The sequence below is a fragment of the Melospiza melodia genome, chromosome 2 (assembly GCF_035770615.1).
Source record: "Melospiza melodia melodia isolate bMelMel2 chromosome 2, bMelMel2.pri, whole genome shotgun sequence".
NCBI classification, from domain to species: Eukaryota; Metazoa; Chordata; class Aves; order Passeriformes; family Passerellidae; genus Melospiza; species Melospiza melodia.
In genome coordinates this window covers 81,505,367-81,528,476 of record NC_086195.1, presented here as the reverse complement: position 1 = coordinate 81,528,476, position 23,110 = coordinate 81,505,367, and the positions used below count along the sequence as shown (strand labels likewise).

Here is a 23,110-nt window from a genome sequence, read left to right as displayed (position 1 = left end):
ATCTTACTCTGCCATGTGCAGAAGAGTCTGTCTGCTCTTCTGGGGCTGCAAATTACAGCAGACAAGAGAACCTGTCTTCCAGGTCTCCTTTGCAGTAGTTATTGTCACTAAATGCTGTCTGTCTCCCGAACATTAACCTTTCTTCCTAGTAGCAGTAACCCTTAGCAGAAGTTTTACTGGTAGCAGAGTGCCTGTTCATTGTGGGTCATGATAATTTCCTTTCTGATTTCTTTTCCCAAAAATACTTGAGTGCACTTCCTGTTGGAGATAAAATCATAACTTGTCTGCATAAATGTGGAGGCTGCTTGCCAAAGAGTGTGCTCATAATAAAGCAGCTGCTTCTTGCAGTTTTATTTCAATTTTTTACTATTTGTTTTAAATAGAAGTCACAAAGCTGTACAACTGTTCAAGCTTACAGTTAGATAACAGCTTGAAAATCGTGCATAAAGTGAGTCTTAGTTTGGTTGCTGCTTTAACATGTAGTATAATAAAAACAATTATATGCACAGTAGGGTCATCAGCATTTATTAACATGTAGATTATGACGATAGCTTTACTCAGGCTAGTGAGCATCTCAAGGGCAGGCTAAGCTAAAGCACTTTGGAAATTCTGCTCCTTTTCATGTAGAGTCAGTCAATATCAGCTAATTCATTGACTGAAGTTGTACTTTCATTCTGTCGATTGAAAAGTAATATGTGGTGGAATCCCAGAATTGTTAGAGTTGAAAGAGACCTCTGGAGATAATCTAGTCCAACCTCTTGCCAAGGCAGGAATGCCTTGGTTTTGGTAGGGTTTTGTTGGGAAGCTTTAGTCTGCATTTACAAATACACTTGGTTTCTTGTTTGAAAGAATAGGGATCAAAGAAGCACCATACACCTGGGATAGAAGATGGAGAACTTTGAGTTTTCCTTTTAGCTTCAGGAAAAATTAATTTTACAGTCTTGGATCAGCCCTCAAAAAGGCTCTGCATCCTACACAGACAAGTTCTGTCTTTGTTATTGGGCAATTTAAAATGCTAAAGGAGTGTATTGAGAGAAGTCTTCATCTTAAAGTTTTATGTGGTCTTTTACAAAATCTAGCCCAGCTCAGAGTGTGTTTTGAAGATACAACCTGAGACCCTTTAACAGCATGAGAATTTTCTTTGAAAGGACTGAGGGAAGAGATGTTTCGATTGCTGTCACAGTCACAGTCCCCATTGCTGCCCAAAGTTGAGCTACCATGTTTTTAGATTTGTATGAATTTGAATGCCAAAATACTGTGCCTGGGAAATGTGTTCTTGCAGTCCCACTAAGAGATGAAGCTGTCAGTAACTGAGATTGGGTAATCATTTGCCAGCTAACAGATGCTTTTTTCTTGTCGTCTGGAAACAATGAAGTTGCTGATGACTGCTACCATTTGAGTGTCTGAAATCAACCAAGAATCTTCAACAAGGGAGCATCTACTTTGTAAACTCTTCCAAATAGTTTCCTACCCACACCCATATGCCAGATTTAAGTTTTAGAGATCTAGTAGAGATTGCAGCATTTCCTGTTCTGTTCATGGAGTATTTTTACTTTTGGGGAAGGTTCAAATCTTTTCAACTTTCCCCTTTTCCCTATTGTCTTACCTAGTGTTACATGTTTTATGTTTCAGTGAGTAGCATTAAATCTTGAAGGTGGGGGCTCAGAAAAGAGTCAGTCATATGCTTGCTCTTGCCACTGAAAGGCAAGATCATCTATCAGTACTAATTCCAGGAGCTGAGGTTTTGGTTATAGAACATCAGTTTCAGATAGCTGAGGTTTCAGCTAATTGCTGTTCCTAAGTAAGCCCAAAAAGAAAGTTTTCCTGGAATCAGTGCAACTTTGGGGTTAGGTTTTCTTCACTTAGAGTTGGTTGTTCTTAATTTTTGAAAATAGAGTTCATGTATGAGGTAGGACCAAATTCAAAACTTGGGAATTAGATCTGTGTTTTGGTGTCTGGAATGATTACTGCTTAGTGGGTATATATGGGTATTTAGACAAAGATTTTTGAAGATGTAATACACACTTTTTGGAGGAGTAGCTTTTTTTTCATTACCCAGTACTCATTTTGAAGTATTATTGGTTATTATAATCTGATTGTGATAATTGCACTATATTATGGGTTTTAACTCCTTTCTGCATAACTCCTAGGACATTGCATTGGCTAGCAAACAGTGGATGCCAGATAACTCAAGGTATAATAATCTCTGCTGACTGCTGCCAGGTGTGTGCAGAAGTAAGTTAAATATTGAATCTGTGGCATAAGACACTAGTGGTATTTGAGGGTTTTTCAATATCTTCTGCTTTGATATTTTTTTTTTCCCACTGGTGTAATAGGCAAGGCAGAAATGGACAATTGAGATCAGAAGTAGAAACATTTTTGTTTTGGCATTCTTTATAAAAAAATGTTGTTTATCAAAACGTTTTTCAATTTTCCATTGGCAGGAAGAACATTAACACACATCTTTCATTAAATGTGGGAGAGGTTTGATCCTGGCAATGTTCTAGCAGAAGGGACTGACATTAACTTTGTGTAGTTTCTATTAAAGTGGTTGTTTAGTCAGGACCTCATTGTACTCAAAATGTCAAGATTGTGACATCTTCAAACATTAGCCAGAGTAGGGGGCTAGTTCCTCTGTGGAGTCTGCCTTAAGGCATTATAGTCTGTTGCTACTTTTTTTCTGAGGGGGTGGATAAGTATCATGCTTTTTTCAAAGGACAAAACTATTCCAGACTGCCACCACCCCACCCCCTCTCCCCACTTTGGACAGTGACAGTATATTACAAAGTATTTATCAGAAGGCCTTCTTCACATACTTTTCATCCTGGGGTGGGGTCATGGGGACATTGTGCATGTTCAAGGAGTGCTGAGAATGAGAAGTAGGCATTGATCTTCTCCCTGCAATATATAAGTGTCAGCTGTTCTATCCATGAAGAAATATCATTGCTTTGTCCTACTAGTACATATCTTTGTATTTGACTGAAATGAAATCAAACTTCGTTTCAGAGGTTGTTTTGTTCCACCCCTCCAGCAAACACATTAATCCAGTATTTCAACTGAATGTGGTAATCCTTTGTGTTTAGTATGAAACATTGTCTTCCTCTGATAAAGCTGGAATCTATCTCATACTGCAGCTGTGTGCTCTTAGTCCTAGGTTCCATATGACATCTTCACAAAGTAGTTGGAGTTGGAAATTTTCTCTGGAGGTCATGTGGTCCAGCCCCCTGCTAAAGCAGGGTCTCCTAGAGCTGAGTGTCCATGATCATGTCCAGGCGCCTTTTTCAGTATCTCCAAGTTGCAAGACTTTGTAGCTTCTAAGGATAACCTGTGCCAGTGCTTGCTAATCCTCACTGGGGGAAAAATGTTTGCTGATGTTAAGATGCAACATCCTGTGTTCCTTTCTGTGCCCATTGCCTCTGGTCCTGTCACTGGGCAGCACTGAGAAAAGCCTGGCTCTCTCCTCTTTGCACCCTTCCTTCAGGAATTTGTACTCCTTATTAAGATCCCTCTGAGCCTTCTCTTTCCCAGGCACAACAGTGTGGCTGTGCCCCTCTTCCTGATGAGCTGAGCACTGGGCACAGCACTTCAACATGGGACACAGTGCTGAGTAGAGCAGAAGGGTCACCTCCCCCAGCCTGCTGGCCATGCTCTTCCTAATGCACCCAAGGTGCTGGTCACCTTCTTTGTGGCAAGGGTCCCTCACTTGCTGGTGCTTAACTTGGTGTCCACCAGGACCCCCTGGTCGCTGTCTGCAAAACTCCTTTCTTGCTGGGTCTGGGTGTCCCCCAGCACATACTGGTGCCTGGAGTTGTTCTCCCCAGGTGCAGTGGAGAAGTTCTTGAAATTCCTGTCAGCTCATTTATCCTGTAAGCCTGTAAAGGTCCCAGTGGATGGAAACAAGACCCTGTGACATATCGGCCACTGCTCCCAGTTTGGATGACAGTTTGGTGTTATCTGCCAATGACTGGACAGGACAGGACTGGACCAAGTACTGACCCCTGGAGCACACTGCTGGTCCTTGGCCTCCAAGCAGCCTTTGTGGCACTGATCACCCTCTGAGCCCTGCCATTCAGCCACTTTTCTGTGTGCTCATCCAGCCCATACATTGACAGCTTCTCTGTGAGCATCTTATGGGAGACAGTGTCAAAGGGCTCACTGAAGTCCAAGGCGGTGATGTGCACTGCTCTCCCCTTTTCTGCCAGGCCAGTTATTTCATCATATAAGGTTATCAAGTCTTTTTAAGCATGACTTGTCTTTGCTGAATCTATACTGACTGCTCCTGGTGACTTTCTTGTCTTTCATGTACTTGGAAATGGTTTCCAGGGTTAGCTGGTCCATCAAAAAAAAATTCTGCTCTTAGAAAATTTTGAGCAGACTCTACACATCTTTTGATTTTTCTTATTTCTTGTGTAAAAGAGTTGTCTAATTTCATGAAGTGTTTTCAAGGGGCTATTCTTTAATTTCTTATTGTTTTCATGTTCTCTTATCCTGCAGCCGAACTCACTGTTGGGAGTAACACGTTTTAGTTTCCTGCAGCTGTGAAAATCTGATGTTTTGTTATGAATGTGAGCTGTTGGTAGTGTTAAATTTTGATTTACTGAAGTCTGTGTTTGTAGTACTGTATCATATGTTTCTTTCCTGAAATACCTTGTACTCTTGTCTCTCTTCTCCCACTGGGCAGGGAGGAAATAGCACAGGAATCCTGGATGATACTGGATGTCTGGGGAGAGGAGGGTGTGCAGGCTTTGCAAATAAGCATAGATTTGGCAGGACTGATTGAAATGCACTCAGCAAAAAAGCCCTGCAAAGAGCCCTTGTGCAGTGAAGACACTTGAGCTTGTCTGTGGTGTGTATTGAGACAGTACTTTTGTAGCCAAATATTAGTTAAAGAAGCAATTCTTTGAATTACAGCTTACTATTCATAGTGCCTTGTGGGATGATAGTACAAGATTTTAAAGTGATATGACAAAAACCAGTTCTAAACTATTATGGAGGTTGTTATGATTTGCTGCCAAAGATGGGGCATTTTAACTGGTCTTGTAGTCTGTATGCAGGGAGAGCTTCAGAGCAGAATCAGGAGGTCTGAAGCACTTAGTGGTGTGTTTCAGTTTTAATGGTAACAGTCTGGCAAGAAGGCAATCACTGGGTGATTCTATAAAAGTATGGAGACATCTGAGATTTACCTGCTAAAGCTTTCCCAAAAGGGCCACTGTTGAAAGCATTCAATTCTTAAGAATTACTGACTTAAAAATTCTTAGGATATTCAACACATACCCTGTAATTCTGTATGTTGCAGTGGAAGGGACAGTTCTTTGTGTCAATCAATGTCCTTTGTACTCCAAATTTCTGTGGTTATATGAAAATTAACTCATCTCTTCTGCCTTCTTTTAGAGACTTGCTTTCAGTCTTTCTATCTAACTTGATCTGAAGTGATTTATATCATGTTTATTCCTTGGGTGTAATGACTTTTTGAGTAAGAGGGAAAACATGTACATGGAAGCATGCAGTGTGTGAATTTAAGTGTGAAGTTCTTGAAAAACTATGTTTGTATGGTAGAAGCAAAATCTGCTTTATTTTCTATGTTCTAGTATAGTTTAAAATAGAATGGAATACACGACTTTAGCTTCTTGCATTTGTGGTGTGAAAATAAGCAAAATCTTGTACATCACTATATCATGGCTTAGAGGAGTAACCCCACCCTGCTGTGCCGCACAGCTCAGTGGTGCCCATCAGTGAATCAGAGCTGCAGTTGTAAGCAGCACTTCAGCAAATGAAGTATCCCCAGTGGGTTTCTTTTTCACGTCTTCTCTGTGGGAGTGGGAAGGAAGGAAGGGTAGGTGTGTGGATAGGGACTGTCTGGTGCTTTCACAGCTGGTCTGTAACTAAGCCTTTTGATCCCAGGCCTTAAACCAGCATGGTTCTCATATTTGGTGTCCAGCTATTGTAGTCTAGCTGATGCATGTTTAAATTCCTGTGACTGTGATTGTCTAGAGTTAAACAGGCTTTACTCTCAGACCCTAGAAAATAGCATAAAGTAACGCTTGGGCTTTGTATGTGAAATGAGACGAGTATTTTTTGCCATTTGGGGTGCACACACAGCTACAAGCAGATTCCAGTTCTGATTTTGCTATTGTCTCAAAAGAGTTGCGTGGTGCTGATCAGCTGCTGAAAGGTGTAATTTTGCAAAGCATTTATTTGCTTGATACACTTGTAGTGTGTTTACTTTTTAGGGTCAGAGTCTCAGGGAGTGTAAACCCTTCTGCAGACTGCATACATCTCTGAACTCCTTTTTGAATTTTTTATTCATTCTGTGTATGCATGCAGGTGTATGATGTCTTCCTCCCTATGAGTATCTTCTGTACTACATCTTGAACCTGGTTGGTTGAGGTTCTGCTCAGGAAGCTGTGTTGGCCATGTTTGAAATCCATGTCACATACTGAAATTTCCAGGTGGCTTGCAGCTGTAAGATATTTTCTACATGGTTCAAGAGAGTCCCCAGAGCTTGAGGTGTGATTTTTGTGTGGGAGGTGATTGTGTCTACTTGGTGTTTCTGTTGCTGCAGTGAAATGCAAGGCTGCAGAGTCAGCAGTTCTTACCAGTTGGTTTCCTGCCCTAGCTGGGGATTTGGCTTACACCACAGCCAAAGCCAGCTTGTTTTTCTGATCAGTCACACGATGCAGCCTTGGCATTGGAAAGGCACTTGAGTGCCAGTGGCCTCTTGAGTATCAAAAGCCACTGCTTGGCCACCCATCATGTTGCCATGGTCTGTTTGGGCTGCATGTTCACCACATTTCTCAAAATCATAGTCAACATCTGTTGAATTTGGTATCTCTATTTGAAATAATTGAGGTACTGCAGAGCACTGTGCCTGTAACTTGGTTTCACTATTTGAAAAATAAAGCCAAACATGCTCACTGAGGGTCTTTGGGCCGAGCTGGTGTATTTTGTGACTTTCTGTGGCTTGAAGGTGAGTACTGTAGTTTATGTAACTCTGCTGACTGACTGTTTTGGGATTCTTGTATTCCCTTAGGTACAACATTGATCCTGGCTTGTATTGTCCATTTTTCTCTCTTGGGGCATGCATGGAAGGTTTGAACTCTTTGTTCAGTCAGCTCCTAGGGATCTCTCTCTATGCTGAACAGACAAAGAGAGGAGAGATTTGGTCTGAAGATGTTAGAAAGTTGGTAAGTATTCTTGTTCCTAGCATCTGAAACCAAAGGGAAGATAATCAAGATAGTGTGTTCCTGTGAGCTATGAATCAAACTTAAAAAAAAAAAAAATTTGGATACCTATCAAAAACACAGGCTAGTTGTCTAATTTGAGTTGAAGTTAGACCTCAAGAGCTTTATCATCTTTTTAAGTGCCTTTTGGATGTTTGGTATTTTATAGCCTTTATAGCTCTGTGTCAACGATGCCTGAATCAGAAACATTTTCTGTTTGGAGATTATTGTTGCACCTTTCTGAATGGGCCCTGTTAGTTTTAGTTTCAGTTTGTAGATGACCTTAGATGACTAGAGTGCTGGAGGTGTGTGTCCTAACTGTCATGTGTCTTTGCCTCATTTTTTTTTACTCTTTAAGTCGTCTTTACTTTGAGATTGATTTTTATTTTTCTGCCCTCTTTTTAGGGGAGGGTAGAAATCAAAACTTGGGCAGTAGTTTACTCATCAGGTTCCCAAGTTCCTCTGTTGTCTTCCTACATTTATTCATTGCCAAATCTTCTCCACTGCTCTTCTATCCTCAGCCTCCAGCAAGAGATGCTGTTCTTTATATACTGTGGGTCAATTTATAATTACTCCTTACTCTTTCTGTTTTTATTTCTGTGGTAAATCGCTTCTGTTTGTCATTTGTGGGCTTTTTGAACACAGAAAGTACTTTTAATACTAATCTGTGACTAGCTAGTTTTCAGTGAAATGCAGAAATGTCTGTAGTTTGAGATACAAGAAGTGAATTTTGTCCATATATTTATTTTCAATTAAAATTAAGAACAGATTTTATATTAATTATTCCAAGTTTGTTTGTTATTTCTTCATTATAAGTCTTGGGATTTGAATATTACGTCTTCAATTTGCACAATATCAGTGCTTTCACTATGGAAATTATACCTTTTTTTTCTTCAGGCTGTTGTTCACGAAACTGAGGGTTTGCTAGGGTACATCTATTGTGACTTCTTCCAGCGACCTGATAAACCACATCAGGTAACGTTTATGATCTGACTTCAACTTGGGTTTTATATAAGTAATAACTGTAGCATTAGTGTTATTTGCATTCAATATAAATTTAGTAAAACTTTCCTCATGTTAAAATAAATTTAAACAGAGAATGTCTGTAACTTCATGTGTGAGTTTAGGTAAAATATTTTTTAGAGCAAGCTTTCATTTAAAAAAAACCCAATAGGCTGAGCTCAGACTCTGTGGCACAGAATAACAAGTGCTACAAAATGTTTAGAGAACTCTGTTTAGAGAAATGGTAGAGGTTTAAACACTTGTTTTCTGGCCTACTGTTTACAAACAGAAACAGTCTGACATTTATACTTACTAATCTTTACACTCAACTAATTTTATTCTAAATTCTCTTTAAAACTGTAGCTGGTTCTAACTGTTGTGGCTCAGTCACTACCTAGTGCCAGTATATTTGCAATAGGATGCAGAACAGTAGACACTTCACTCAGTAGAAGCATCTGCAAATTGCCACCTTTAGTGAGGTAATGAGTGGACAAACTTTAAATCTACATTAGTTAAATATATAACTCTTTTGCTAGCAATTCACAATATACTAGTAGTGCTGTGTGGTATACTTTATACAGAAGTTATTGCTGAAGGTTGAGGAGAGAATTTAATCTGTACATTATGGATTTGACACATCAGTAAATTTCTTGTCACTAGTGATACCTGTTAGAAAGTTTCAACGGTTTGGATAATTCTAAAACATAAAGAAATAATTTTATTTTCTAGAAGCAACACAGCCTTTCCTTTATGGAATAAAGTAATTTCTTTATGAATTTGAGGTATATGGTAATGATGGAGGGACAGTGTTGTTCAGTAGCAGTACTGAATTCTACTTGTGTAGCTGAGTATATGTTCTGATTTGATTGAACAGTTTAGTTTAATTTAATCATTGTTTTAATATCACTGAGAGAATGACATTGGCTGTCCATGTTTGTTTTTACCTTGAAAAGGACTGTCACTTTACAGTTCGAGGAGGCAGGCTAAAGGAAAATGGAGAGTACCAGCTACCTGTAGTTGTTCTTATGCTGAGCCTTCCCAATTCAGCAAGGGGTGCACCAACGCTACTGAGTCCTGGCATGATGGAGAATCTGTTCCATGAAATGGGTCATGCTATGCATTCTATGCTGGGGAGAACTCGCTACCAACATGTCACTGGTAAGAAAGTTATAGCCGAGATTTTTTTTTGTTTTAGTGAAATGTTTAATTTCCAGAAGAAGGGTGTAGCTTAAGAAAAAATTAAAGAAGATAGAACAGAACAAAAGAATAAAAAGGGTATGAATCAAAAATGATTGTCATTTAATAGTTCTATACCCTTGATGATTTGAGAATACAGTATCGAATCTGCAGATACTATGTAAAACTCAACCAAACAACATCTGAATATTCTTGTTCTAATAAGAATTAGGTGTTTGTATCTCTTTTCTATGCACTGTTAATCTTTATTCTGTTGGTGCTATCCACTCTTTCAAGTTTGTCTTATGTGGATTTCATAATCATTGGAGTCGTTGGAGGTTGGGAAATAGGTTGTACCTACTGTAAAACCACATTGAATCCTGGGTTGGAAATGACTTAGGAAAATGAATGAAGGAAAATGAGTGAATTAGGTCTTGCAAAGAGTAGTGAGGGTATTGACTGACAGGTCTCTGGCTTCTATAGCCTTCTGCAGTTGTGGCAAACAGGTCAAACACCCATGCTGGCTAAGGCTGCTTGGCATGCTACTTTTTTTAACAGTGGACAGCTTGGTATATTCTTTTCTATAATAGTGTGCTGGAAATCTCAAGTGCAGTAGATATTTACTTACTAGAAAATAAAAACCAAGCTACAAAACAGGTGAGATTGTGAATCCTTGTCTGAAGAATTAGTTTTTTAATATCTTTTACCATTTTTATGCTAATGATACAAAGGAGTGTTAATGTTGAGTTAATATTTTATCAGTAGCTACCTTTGCACCCAGTGGCAAAATACTCTTTTTTTAAGTTGTCCATTTAAAATTAAAGTTGACTGAACTATTTTATAAGTATGTCACTACTAGACATTGTTAAAACAGATGAACACTGCATAATTCCTTGAGTATAAGCTCTGTATAATCTTTGGGATAGCTAAGGGCTCTCCCCCACTCCTTCCACTCATATAGGCTTGCTCATCTTGAGCTACAGGAATACTTATATGCCCAAAATAGCCACTTTGGTGTGAGTTCTCCTCTTGTGCTGAATCATGTGTTTCTGCATGTCAGGCCCTTGAAGGGGCAGGAAGTGGCTAATTGTGAGGCTCAGATTTTCCAGGAGTCCCTGTGTATGGTTTCTGTATTGCCTTAGCTCCAGGCAGTCCTGCATCCCAGAGGATTTCATTCCAGATCTAGCATTGCAAAAGCAGCATTGGAGGTTGGAGGTCAGTGCTGTTGTTTCTGCAGAGAATCCTTTTTTAATGGATTTGGAATGTGTAAAAATCAAAGGGCTTGTCACAGGGATGTCTGTTAGGGACTGTCTGCTCTCATGGAACACAAGGGTGGTAAAGTATGGAAACAATATGACTACAAGCTATTGTGAGCACAAAAAAAAATTGACATTCTAGTTGAGATGAGCTGAATAATTTGACATCTTTCCTGCTGTCTCTTGCCTTACTTTTCTTTAATCCAAAACTGCACAGTGCAGATCATGCATTTTCAGACTATAAGGAGAATTTTTGCTACCAAATGGATTTTTCAGCAGTGATGCACAAACAGAATCACAGATTTATGTGTCAGTGCAGAAGTGCATATAGCTGATGTGTCTGTGAAAAGGTCCAGTGTGATTTGAAATTACATCAGAGCTGTATCTAACAGCAGTAGGTATTAGAATGGTGAAGGTACTGGTGAAACCTCATGCAGTGTTTGGGCATGTTCATTTTGTGTGTCTAGTCTGAAGGTGAATTCAAACTGCAGCAGGTACAGAGAACTAGAATGGATAGTTTCTTAGACTTTATCTTGCCTTTGGATAATGATGCTCAGAGAGAATATAGTTTCCCTCTATTTAGTAGGTAAAAACCAGTGTGATAAATGGTATTTGTAATAAAGAGCATTATCTGTCTGAATCACTGAGTTTAAACAGATTATAAGTTAAGAATAACATTAGAGAAAGGTTTGTAGAGGTCAAAGGAGTGATTTTAAAACCAGTCTTCAAATAATAGTAAAAGCAGACTGAGATTTAAGACTGATTCTGAATGTTGGCATTGTTTCTGGTAGACCAGGATAGAGGTGGTGACCCAGTGGGTCCATTATGAAAGCAACAACTTTTCCATTGCTAACTTTAATATAGAAATTAGAAATTCAGCTTTGATTTGGCAATGTGTTACACTTTTTAGTCACTTCCATTGGGTAAGATGCTGATAAAGATTAGCGCAAATAAGGTTTTTGGTAAAGGGCTTTTTGAAAATAGTAACAGCTGAGATATTACCTCATTGCGCGTACATAGAACACGTCTTCAATCTGCAAGAGTGTTCCCTGAGTGAATGACTTGGTGTCATAAAGCGAGGTTAATGTAAAGCATAAGAAAGCTCAGCAAACAGATGGAAGCTAAAACTTGTAACTGTGAATGGGATTAAGGCAGAGTTTTATTTACATTGTAGTTTAATTTAGGTTTAGGACACTTAAATAGATTTGGTGTTTCATGTAGGGCCAGTTTGGCTACAGTCTGGTTTAGTTTAAAAAGGGTGTGATCCAGAGCTTTATAAGGTGCCTCGCCCAGCTGTTCAAATATTTTGTTTTACTTTGTGATTTATAGTAAAATGTGTAGGATTATAATGAAGCTTTTCTGGCAGTATGTACAATAATGGAAATAAAATATTGACTTAATAAATGAAAGAACATTAAAGTTCACCAAAAGTCCAAATTGAAAGTTGCAAAACCTTTTGGGAAGAGTTAACTATTTGTTAGTGAAAATAGCAGATGCTAATGTGTACAATTATTCTACCTCTAGGAACCAGATGTGCTACTGATTTTGCTGAAGTTCCCTCAATTCTGATGGAGTACTTTGCAAATGACTATCGAGTGGTTAACCAGTTTGCAAGGCATTATAAAACAGGACAGGTAGGGGAAAAAATGTAAAATTTTGAAAATAGGAAAAAAATGTCTGTAGGAAAAGAATCATCTTTACATGTGTTATTAATTAATAATGTTTAAAGTAGAAGTAAACAATGGATAAAGTTATTTTCGTAGTACAATTTCAGTTATTCAGAAAAAAATTTAATATTGTTATTGCAAAAAAGATAAATGTAAATCTGTGTAAGAATACTAGGTTCTTATATCCTAGATTCCAATTACATGTTTAAAACTTTCAGCCTTTTTTTTCTACAAGGTATAGTAGGTAAACAACTTCTGTGTGAATCAAGTTGTTTGGAATGATTTAATATCATTACAGGTAAGTTATGACAAAAATAGCATTTGTCATTGAACTCTCTAAAGTCTGTCTTAAAATAAAGCTCAGATAACCAATCATGGATATAAATGGAAATTATCTGCAGTGTTTCAAAATTTCCATTTTTAACACAGTGTAGGGCAGTGAGTGAAATATTTTGTGATGAAAAATATACTGCTCTATTTAGGATTATAGTAGGATTAGTTAGATTCTGTTAGTTGTGAATTTCTGCTTTAAAACCTTACATGAAGTTCTTCTTTATCAGTTTGTTACAAGGATCTGCTTTCTGTGGGGTGTTTGGAAAGCAGTGCTCTTTGGAGCAAGGTGACTTTTGGTGGTCACTTTAAGACATGGTAATACAGAATGATTTATATTTATACAGACATGTCAAAAATTCCTCCTAAGTTGTGTAGTGTTATACTTCATTGGAGCTTCTTATCCAGTACTAAGCATTCAGTGCATTTCAGTATTATGGAAGTAGAAATATGTTTGCCTCCATTGAACAGTTAGGAAAATATGCTATCTAACTTCTGTTTAATAGATACTGTCTGAGAAATTTGCTCTGTAATTTTTCTTTTCTTTTTTTTTTTTTCTTTTGTCTTTTCAAGACAGCAATTGTTTCTGCAGAATTGATTGCACTAAGAAAGGTCTCTTTGCAACCTGGGAATTAAACTCAGTTCAGGAGTGTTGATCATTTATCTACTTGAATCTACATACAGAAATAGGACTTTGTAATGTTCTCTTGTTCTCTATAAAGTTCATGAAGTGTTTAAACAGCATGGAGTTAATCTGATTGCATACAAGTTCAGAGAATGAGCTTCACTAAAACATCTGAAAGAGATTTGTAGAACATTATTTATGGCTTTGTATTTTCAAAATGACTTGACAAATCTAAACCATGTTTAGTTTCAGTGCAAAAGCTAAGAACCAGACATTGTGACCCATTTGGCATTTCCATAAACTACTTCTGTTTATTGGTGGTGAAATCTTCCCTTTTCAGACAGCAATTGAGAGAGGCTTGATGTAAAAGTCCAGTCTTGAAGAATGGATTATGCTGGATGATGAGAAGAGCCTGAAACTGCTCTGTGGCTCTTGAGAGCGTTAGATTCCTTCCTTTTAATTGCTTTTTTAAAATTTTAGAATGCATGCATTTTTAAGCCATTATCCAACATATATAAATCTGCTTTTGCTTATGTTGGTTCATCTAAGCTGACTTTAAGAATCTGATATCGAATTTCCATGTTTGTCATTTAAATACAAATAGATTGAAGCAATCTTTTCTGTTGTGTATATGTTATGAAGTAGTTCGACTTTAAAATCCCATCTCTCTTACATTTTCAACTTCACAAAGATCTTTTTGGGGCTTAATTTCTCTGCTTGTTCCCTGATTAATTCTTTTGTGGTGCAAAGAGGAAATTCTTTTTTTTTTTTTTTGTTTCTCCGGTTTTTGATTTATTTGAAAAAAATGAGTCCACTTTATCCCCTTTTCAAGGGGAAGTAAGGAAAATGGACAAAAAAGGTCGAATGTGAAAATTGTGAAACCATTTAATCAATATGTTGTTCTCTATGAGAACATGCATTAATTTTCTTCTTATGAATTAAGAGACTGAGCTTTTCTATGCTAGAAAGCTGCTAGAAAGCTGTGTTCTGCACCAGCTACACCACACAGCTCTGCTGGATGTTTGCAGAAGGTGGACTTGCTACTGACCCAGTTTGTGTTGGAGGCAATGCAGATAATTTTTCAAAGCATCCTTCTTTTGGCATTGCTGCATCTGCGCTCTAGTTTTTGCATGGAAACTTCAGGTGGTGTGGTTTCTAATATTCCTACTGAACATAATTGCATCAGAAAAACTTGCCAGTGTAATCTCATATTAGCCATTGCTATAAAAGTCAGTTGTAGAAGGACTCATCTTTGAGGATCTGCACTTATAATCAGTGCTTATGCTTGTGGGAAGAGGAAGAGAAAGAGGTGTTTTGATTATTAAAACATCTGAACTGTTGAAAATTGTATTTTAGTAGCATTGCAGGAAAAGAAATTGATGGGCAGATCTTCCAAGATGAGAGCTCATTTAGATGTAGATCATGAGGTTCTGGTCCAAAATATCTTGAAGTTTATAGAAAGCTTGTCTCTGCTTTCTGTCTCTTTTGAAAGGTTGTGCTGTTGAATGTTGAGGAGTGGCAAAGCTTGCAAACTCTCCTGTCAGAAGGAGCAGGTCTTTTGAACTTAGTTGAAAAAGCTGGCCAGAACAAATCTATTTGTTTCAAGAAAGTAGCAAGCCTAGTTTTCCTTTCATCCAAAAGATGACTCAAACAAAAAAATCCTTGAGATAAAATTAATAAGTAGAGAGGACTGTAATTATTAGTTACTAAAGTTGGATTAATCAGGTAAGCTCATGAAGTCAAGCCTTACCAAAATGGGGACATTGCAGCACTTAGACAGTCTGGGGCATGGGTGCCATTCTGTATCACTGTGATTTTGTTTAATTTCATTTGTAAACTGCAGATATATGGTAGGTCTGAGCTAAATAATTTTAAGCTTTTGTGTCTTTGGAGGCTCTCTTGAAAAATGGCCAGTGTTTCAGCTGTTCAAATTTGAACTGAGTTCATTTTTCACAGAGATGGAATTACAAAGACAGTATTGTATGAACATGATTGAAAGAATAAGCCCACAGATAGTACAGTTACAATTTGTTGCAATTACTACACAACAGTAAGGAGTTAAGCATGCTTTGGGACACAGAGAATTCTTTTATTTTAGCCACCATGAAAACTGAAAAATTCATTCCAAGATCTTAAAGTTACTTAATGGAGAAGGATAGAAGAGTGGACTCAAAGTAAAGCATGTAGTGTTTAAATTTTAAAAATTGAATGGTTATTCAATGACATAGTTTTAGGCAAAGCTCTGTGAAGTCTTTCTTTTAGAAGGAAGATGACAGTCTTGTTCTGGTGTTACCAGAGAGTTCATCTTTCAGGAGAAGTGAAGTAAGAATGCTGATACCTTTTTTAAAATTAATTCAGCTGCTTATTAAGCAACTGTGTGAGATTGTAATGGAGCAAGGAGGAATAATTTCTACTGCCTGAAACAGTACATGCTCCAATTCAAGACCTGAATGTATCTGTGTGCATGACATTCACAGAAACATACTTTGGAGTGGAGATGTGATCTTTGAAAAACCCTCTGGAGTCAAATTCTGCTTCCCTGAAATCTTAAGATCCCAAAGGTGTTTTGGGAAAAATAGGTGACTTCTTTATCAACTTAAATTCTTTCAATTTAATCTAATTTTGGCAGTGTTTTTCTGGTGCCAAATTCTACTTGACTTGTGAATTATGATCACAACACAATCTTTGAGCCAGGTTAGTAATACAGATAGATTTAAGAAAGACATAAATATTTTTTCTCCTTTGCCTTTTTGTCAACAGGTGGTTATAAGAGTGACCTGTACTTTCTTCTTGATTTTACTTTTACTTCCTTCTTGATTCTTTTGATTTTTTGCCTTATTAAATTGTCTGGCTCTATACCATGCTTGACCTAGCTAACTTTTGACTTGGAGAAGAGGTTACAAGCCTTAGCAAGTACTGCATAAAGCAGCTGCACAAGCAGAGAATTTTTCTTACCTGCTTCAACTTTGAGATTCTAGAGTCAATTGATAAAATTTCTTCACTTAGGTGTACCTTCTCTAGAGCTGGCCTTTATTCTGTGAACATTGCTTGTCTGGAATTCATATAATTTGCATAGAATCTAAACATATGGCTCTGCCATATCTGTAGACTTTCTTGGATTATTTCTTGAATGCTTCAACACACTATAAAAGCATAGGTGTGATTTTAGAGTCAAGTTTACTACCTAGCATCTCTATAACATAGAGATGCTACATATTAAACATAACTCTATACATGTTGTACAACTTTCAGTACCTTTTTAATTTTTTAGCAAAAATGCAGTTACTTTAACTATATTCCATTTGTTTGGTTAAGGAAGCTGCTAGGGAAAAAAAAAATGTTTGTTAGGAAAAACATATCTTGAAAAACTTCAGCTAGCGGTGGAAGAAGCGTATTCATAGACAGATGTTAAAAATGTGGCGTTACAAAGTCTTTGGATGTTTTTGCAGACATCTGGATGGAAAGTCAAAAGGTTTTTTTATAATTACTTGAAAAATGTTTCTGACTTTTCAGTATGTGGTGGCATGGATAATTTTATTGCCATAGATGTGGAATAAATTTAACTTTGTTTAAAATTTCAAAGGGTAGATATTTACTGTTCAGTACAACTAAATATTTTTATGTGGGTTAGGGCAGAAGGTCTCATGCTGTCTCAGTTGAAGTTATGAAAACCCAGTATTATTAAGCTCAGTATTATGAGTTATATGATATGGGAGGGCTTTAACTGCCCCAGTCTGTTCTTTATGTCTAAAAATAGTAATAGATCTTTTACAGGCATATAAGGGAATATGGAATTAATTTATAGAAAAACAAACAGATTTTGCTTAGTGATTTCTGTCTTGCTGTGTGGACTAATGCTGATATCTTAATTGGCCATTTAATGCTTTGTTCGAAAAATATTTCCTTCCTCAATGCAAAGCACTTCAAATGTGTTTTAGTACCATGAGGGGTTTTTTTGTTTCTTCAACCTCTTTTAGGAATTAGCTATTTAAACACAATTTACAAATAAACAATAAGTCTAAATGTGACCTGTTTGTTTTTTTTCAAGCCACTACCAAAAAACATGGTGTCAAGACTGTGTGAATCCAAAAAGGTGTGTGCTGCAGCTGATATGCAACTCCAGGTATGTGTTTTGCCTTCTGATTTCAACTCTCTATTCAGCACTTACAAAACATATTTTTGTTTTTATAATTTTGACCAAATTTTTTATTTTAATGTAGATGTGTTATCTAAGTATATGAAAATTAGTTAATTCTTACATTAATTTTATGTTTGTTTTTCTGCACATATTCTCTGTTGCTGCTTAAACCTAAATGCTTCTATCTATAGGAAAATATCGTGAAAACCACAGCTTTTGAAAATCATTGGATTATCAGAATCCCCAAATGTAGTTTAAGATTGAATTCTTGAGTTGATGGAATCATTTAAGGAGAACTTGAAGTAGAGGAAGTATTGTGTACCTTGGATCATTAAAATATAGTAGGAGTGGGAGATACAGGCTATTACAGTAAAATCAAACCAGCACATCTATGTACTAGAATGTGATTTGAGTTCCTTGTCTTCTGCAGCTCCAGATGAAAGTGGCCACGTGTCACATCAAAATTGCTGGCTGAGCTGTGAGAATGTAAGACTTCTCTCTCATAGTGTTAGGAAAAGTAACTAAATTCATAAACCTTTATTTTCTATGGGTAGCTGTGATTGATCAGTAATTTCTGTAAACAACCAGTGATGCTGTTCTTCAAAGGAAGTAAAGGAAATCAGATTTCTGTCTAAAATGGTATTTGACCTTTTTCAGTCCTGCAATAGCAGTTCTCAGATGTGTACAGTAGCTTTAGCATCCAGTAAGCATTTGGCTGTGCTTAGTGTGCTACAAGATTTTGCTGTTTGATTTTGTTTTCTTCTTTGTTTTTCTTTAAGCGCAAAGCATATAGTTTTTCCTTCTGCAATTAACCTGGTGTTTAGGTGAGATAACTCTGCTAGTACCTTAGTGAAGGTTAGTTGCTGAGATGGGAAAGAAACAAATTTAGAGATCTTTGGTATGTCTTCCTTTGAGAAGTGGCCAAATGATCACAACCCTGTCTACAAACAGGAGTTGGGCTGGTTAATGAGGTTGATCTGAAAGAGAAACGTCAATATTTGCAGTTTTCTCTGTGCAGTTACATGGAAGATTTTAAACTAATCAGAAGCCTCGAGTGTGGACCTGTAAGCTGTATACATGTCATTTACACTAGTCCAAGCCAGACTGAACACTGTTCTCAGTGTATACATGTATTTTTCCTTGGTTAAATGTAATGAGCTTTTGAATCGGACTTTTGAATTGTGCTTTCAGTGCAGTGCTGGCTGTCAGCAGCCAATGCTGGCTGGGCAGGTGCTACCTGTGCCTATACTTCTGTGACATGAAAATATAACTGCACTCTCTCTACAGGTCTGATTTTAAAATGCATACTGCTGGCTTTGAAAGATTCTCATAGACATGTCTGATAATCCAGAAAGAATGTGGGCCAGAATATAAATAATTATTACAGGAGGTTTTTATTGGGGAAAAAAATTCCGGATTGAAATAAAATTTATACTTTGAATGCTTAATTGTGGACTTTTACTCACGGGTGGCACAGCACGTGTACAGATTAGTAACCACCAAAGTGTTGAGGAGCTCCTTTGACCTGCACCCTTTCTTTTCTGGCATCTCTTTCCATAACAGCTACGTATCAGTCTGACAGATTTCTTTCAACCTTTTACATGTACTTGCTATGATTTTGTCAAGGTTTGAGACCAAATTGGCATTGTGGAGGCTGAATGGGCTCAGATATCGAGCAGTATAAGTCACAAATATATTCACAAGTGACATGGCCTCCGTGTTCTGTGGTGCAGGAGAGAGTATTCCAAAAGGAGAAGTGATTGCATCAGTTGCTTGTGGTGGGGCTGTGCAATGTCCCTGCTGTTGTTGGCCCTCAGCTGTTCCCTGGGCCTCTTTAGAGTCTGTCTTGGAGTCATTCCACAGCCTGTGGCTCAAGAACACCCACTTCTGGTGGGCTCAAGTTCCCGTGGGTGCCTAATGATTGACTGCTGCTGGCAGTGATTTAGCAGGCTGCTTGCCATCAAATTTTTCTTGTGTAAATTAAGTTAAACTAGTTTCAACACATGCCAAATGACCACAATGCCATTCTGAATAATATTATTCATTTCCTACTTTCAGCACTATGTTTTAGGAGATGCCAGGTGTAAAACCTGCAGAAGTGTGCGCTCATTTCAAAGAGACAAATTGGCAGAGCTATTCTGTTGAATAATTCAAAAATGTCCCAGAGAAGTTGACTACATGGCAAATACAAATTTAATATTCCATTTTAGAAATGCATATTGTAAGTCATGCAAATTAAAAAGTATAATAATTAATTGAAGCAACATATATTTTAATTTCCAGATGCCAAAATATATACATGCTGCTAGCTGTATACCTGAAAATACTGTGAATGATGATTCTAATACTGTTCATTCAGACTTTGCAAAGACTATATTCTGTATTGATGGCTAGATGCTATGTTAGCTATATTTGACCTTTAAAAGTAGAAAAAATGCTGACAAATATTCCAGCAGTGTGGAATACACCTGGAAGTTGTTCTTCTGTGGTCTGTTCAGGAAATAAGTCTATTGGCACATGAAAGTAAGAAATATTGCTGCTTTTTCATAACTGTAATACCTCTGAATTTTCTTTTAGGTGGTGTAATCAGTTACTCAGAAGGAAAGATAGGAGAGTCCATACATCTCCTAAGGCTTTTGCCAGGCAGATTGAGTCCCAGAGTCTTTCAGTCAGTAGTACCTTCACTGGAAAATGCCTGAGTGTGTGCATATTAATGCTATTAAGCAGACAAGGAGCTAGAAAGAACTGGAATCAAGTGAAACTAATAAATAGCAATGTAAGTGCAAAACAGAGAGACAGTATGAAAATTAATGAGCATTTGATGGCATTTTTATTTTTTTACATATTTTGAGAAATGTGTTTTACTGAAATTAGAAATCGTCTTCTGTCTACTGCTTGATATTAAGTATTAGCTTGCTTCTCAGCAGTATCATCTAAAATCCTGTGGTCCTGGGATGTGTTTCCCATTCCCATTTCAAAGGCCTCTGTAAACACACAGAACTGTGGTTTGTAGATGGAAATGCATTGTGGGTATAAAGTTCATCCAAGTTTATTTTCAGGGATGGTTTTTTTAACCGTGCTGTCCAGGTGGCCTGGCTCACAGCTTTCTTCCCACACTGTACATGTGCCAGGATCAAGGGAGAACTTATAGCTGACTTCAGTGACTCATTTCCCTGTCACCACATTGTTCTTTAGACAGAACATTTCACTGGCCTTTCTTTGACATTTCCCCACTTCCTAGCTGTGAGTTGAGCTTTTGCTCCTTGACCACAAACTACTTCACTCCAAATTTTACTTTAGAGAAGGTCCCCTGCAGTGCAGATGCAGTTCCCCCATCTTGTGAAGAACACTGAAGAGCAACTGCAGACTGGTCCAGACAAAGATGGGAGATAGAAAAAAGAGGATCAAGGCTGTGCTGAAGCTTGAAGCTAAAGTCTGTTGTCAGATGCCGAAGTTCCTCATGTTTGATTTGGATTTTGTAGAGAGGAGAGGGGAAGTTAGTGTGAAATGACTACTGCAGAGTTAAAAAGGTCTAAGGTGACAGGAGAAAGTGACCTTTTTAGGACTATTACATGAGGTAATTTTCAGGTCTATTCATGGTACTTACTGCGGGTCATACTCTTAGTTGCCCTTGCTGTCATAAACCTGTAGCTTTTGTTAAAAAAAAAAAGAATGGGATTCTAGTGACTGGGAATGCAAAGCTGTTGTAAAGTCTCTTTCTCTTCTCAGATAAGTAAGAGTAAAGTATTTTTGCAGTCTAGTGTAGGTTTCTCTGTATATTTTTAGTCTAAACAGATGCTTTCTGGCTACTCTGTGTTAGTAGATGGACAATGTTGAGTGCTTACATGTCTTGCTCAGTGTTGCTACCTGAGACATAAAACTTGCAGTGTCATTAATGGGTGATTGTGTGAGTTGAGTCTTACTGACATCTCTTCTCCTCCTTAGCCATGGCTAATGAGGAGCAAGCAGGAAATCTATGAGTAGCTCCTGCAAGTCACAGTTTATTCACCCCCCTGCTTATAACATTCAGTTTTTCTTGGAAAAAAAACCCCAATGTCTTGTTATTTGCCAAGAGAGACTGTCAAAGGGTTTATCAGAATTCTGTATGTTAGAAGACAGCTTATTCAAACAGGATTAAACTCTTCTAGAAATGGTCACATTTTTGGTGAAACTACATGTTGTATCCAGAACAAATAAAAATATTCTGAATTCTGATAAATTGTTAAGGAATTCAGAATTATTTGTACTAACATTTCATAATAAAGAATCTTTTCTGAGGTTCAAGGAGTTTTGTTAATTAGGTAACATAAAACATCCAAACAACTTTTTTTTTTTCATAAAATTTCATGGTTATAGTTCCTGGAACAGTGTGTTTATGTCATTGGGGATGGTATTGCACATTATAGGAGTGTGATTGGGCCTGAATCTCTAGCCAAATTATTTGCTTAATTCCTTGCAAAAAAGCTTTTTGAGGCTCCTTATTGTCAACTTTGCTATGAAGTGTGCTGATTACGGGATGACCTGATCTCTTCCCTTGAGCATCTGGATTGATCAAACTACTTAAAAATGTCTCATGTTGTAAAGCAGTGGGTGTCCTCTGTCTTCCTTGCACTTCTACAAAATACTTCATACTAAAAAAATCTTCATACCAAAAAAAAAGGCTGCAATAATTTCCTCTGTCCATGCCTCTTTCATGTTTTTTCTTACCATTCCAGAGACTCTGCCTTGCTGTCTTTGCTTGGAAAGTCTTTTTAATGGTGCTGCTTTCCCACTCTCTGAACACCTCAGATATATGGTCATGCACCTGCATTCTGCTGTAGTTCACATGCATAAAAATTCCTTATGGATCAGCTCTTACTTCTGGCACAGTACCCTCCTGGTGCAGTGTGCTCTCAGCTAAGCTTACACTTAAGCAATTTATTGCTCTGATGGTGAGAGCTAAAATAAAGGAAAGATTGGCCTTGGTTACTACCCTGTTGCAGGGCTCTGACAGAAACTCAGTAGTGTTTACAGCTCTGTGTAGTGGGCATGGTGCTTTTAGGTCAAAGGTTGGACTGGATAATCTTGGAGGCCTTTTCCAACCTCATTGATTCTGTCATATTCTTAACATAATTCTTATGTTCGCTGCCTAAGCCATAAGTTGCCCCTGCAGGGGTGAGGTGTTCTCATGGCTGCATGTACACATCTTGAAATAGCTTATTTTGCAGTGTCCACTTAAATAACTTCAAAATAGAAATTTAAAAATACTCTTCTTGAAAAGGGGAATTGCTGGAGGACCTTAGGGACAGATCTTAACTTTTTTAAAAGGTGCAGTTTAGTGCTCCCAGTGTGATAAGTGACATAAACATGGATTTATGAAAGGTCATGATGGTGGTGGTTGATGAACTCCAAAAATCTGTTTCTCTCCTCGTATAACATTAGTATGTCATGCTAATTATAGAAGATTTCCAAACCATATATATTTAAACTATTCCCTCTCCCTAGTCCATCTCTCATGTTCTTTTCTTTGTGTCTTTTTTGGTTTTCATATGCCAATAACATGTGCCAAAGACAATTGTGTTTTCTCTCTTCAGGTTTTTTATGCTGTCTTGGACCAAATCTACCATGGTAAACACCCTCTAAAAAAGTCAACCACAGAAATTTTAAAGGAAACACAGGAGAAAGTTTATGGATTGCCATATGTACCCAATACAGTG

General features: G+C 37.6%; 1 protein-coding gene across 2 annotated transcripts in view; it reads left to right on the top strand.

Moving 5' to 3' along the window:
* Nucleotides 1–23,110, top strand: part of MIPEP (mitochondrial intermediate peptidase) — a 65,686-nt gene that overhangs the window by 20,734 nt on the left and 21,842 nt on the right. For both annotated transcript variants that reach the window (XM_063149042.1, XM_063149043.1), the window contains exons 11-16: nucleotides 7,031–7,184; nucleotides 8,118–8,195; nucleotides 9,176–9,380; nucleotides 12,179–12,288; nucleotides 17,325–17,399; nucleotides 22,988–23,107. In XM_063149042.1, coding sequence (XP_063005112.1) covers nucleotides 7,031–7,184; nucleotides 8,118–8,195; nucleotides 9,176–9,380; nucleotides 12,179–12,288; nucleotides 17,325–17,399; nucleotides 22,988–23,107 — 742 coding nt within the window. The remainder of the gene's footprint in view (nucleotides 1–7,030; nucleotides 7,185–8,117; nucleotides 8,196–9,175; nucleotides 9,381–12,178; nucleotides 12,289–17,324; nucleotides 17,400–22,987; nucleotides 23,108–23,110) is intronic.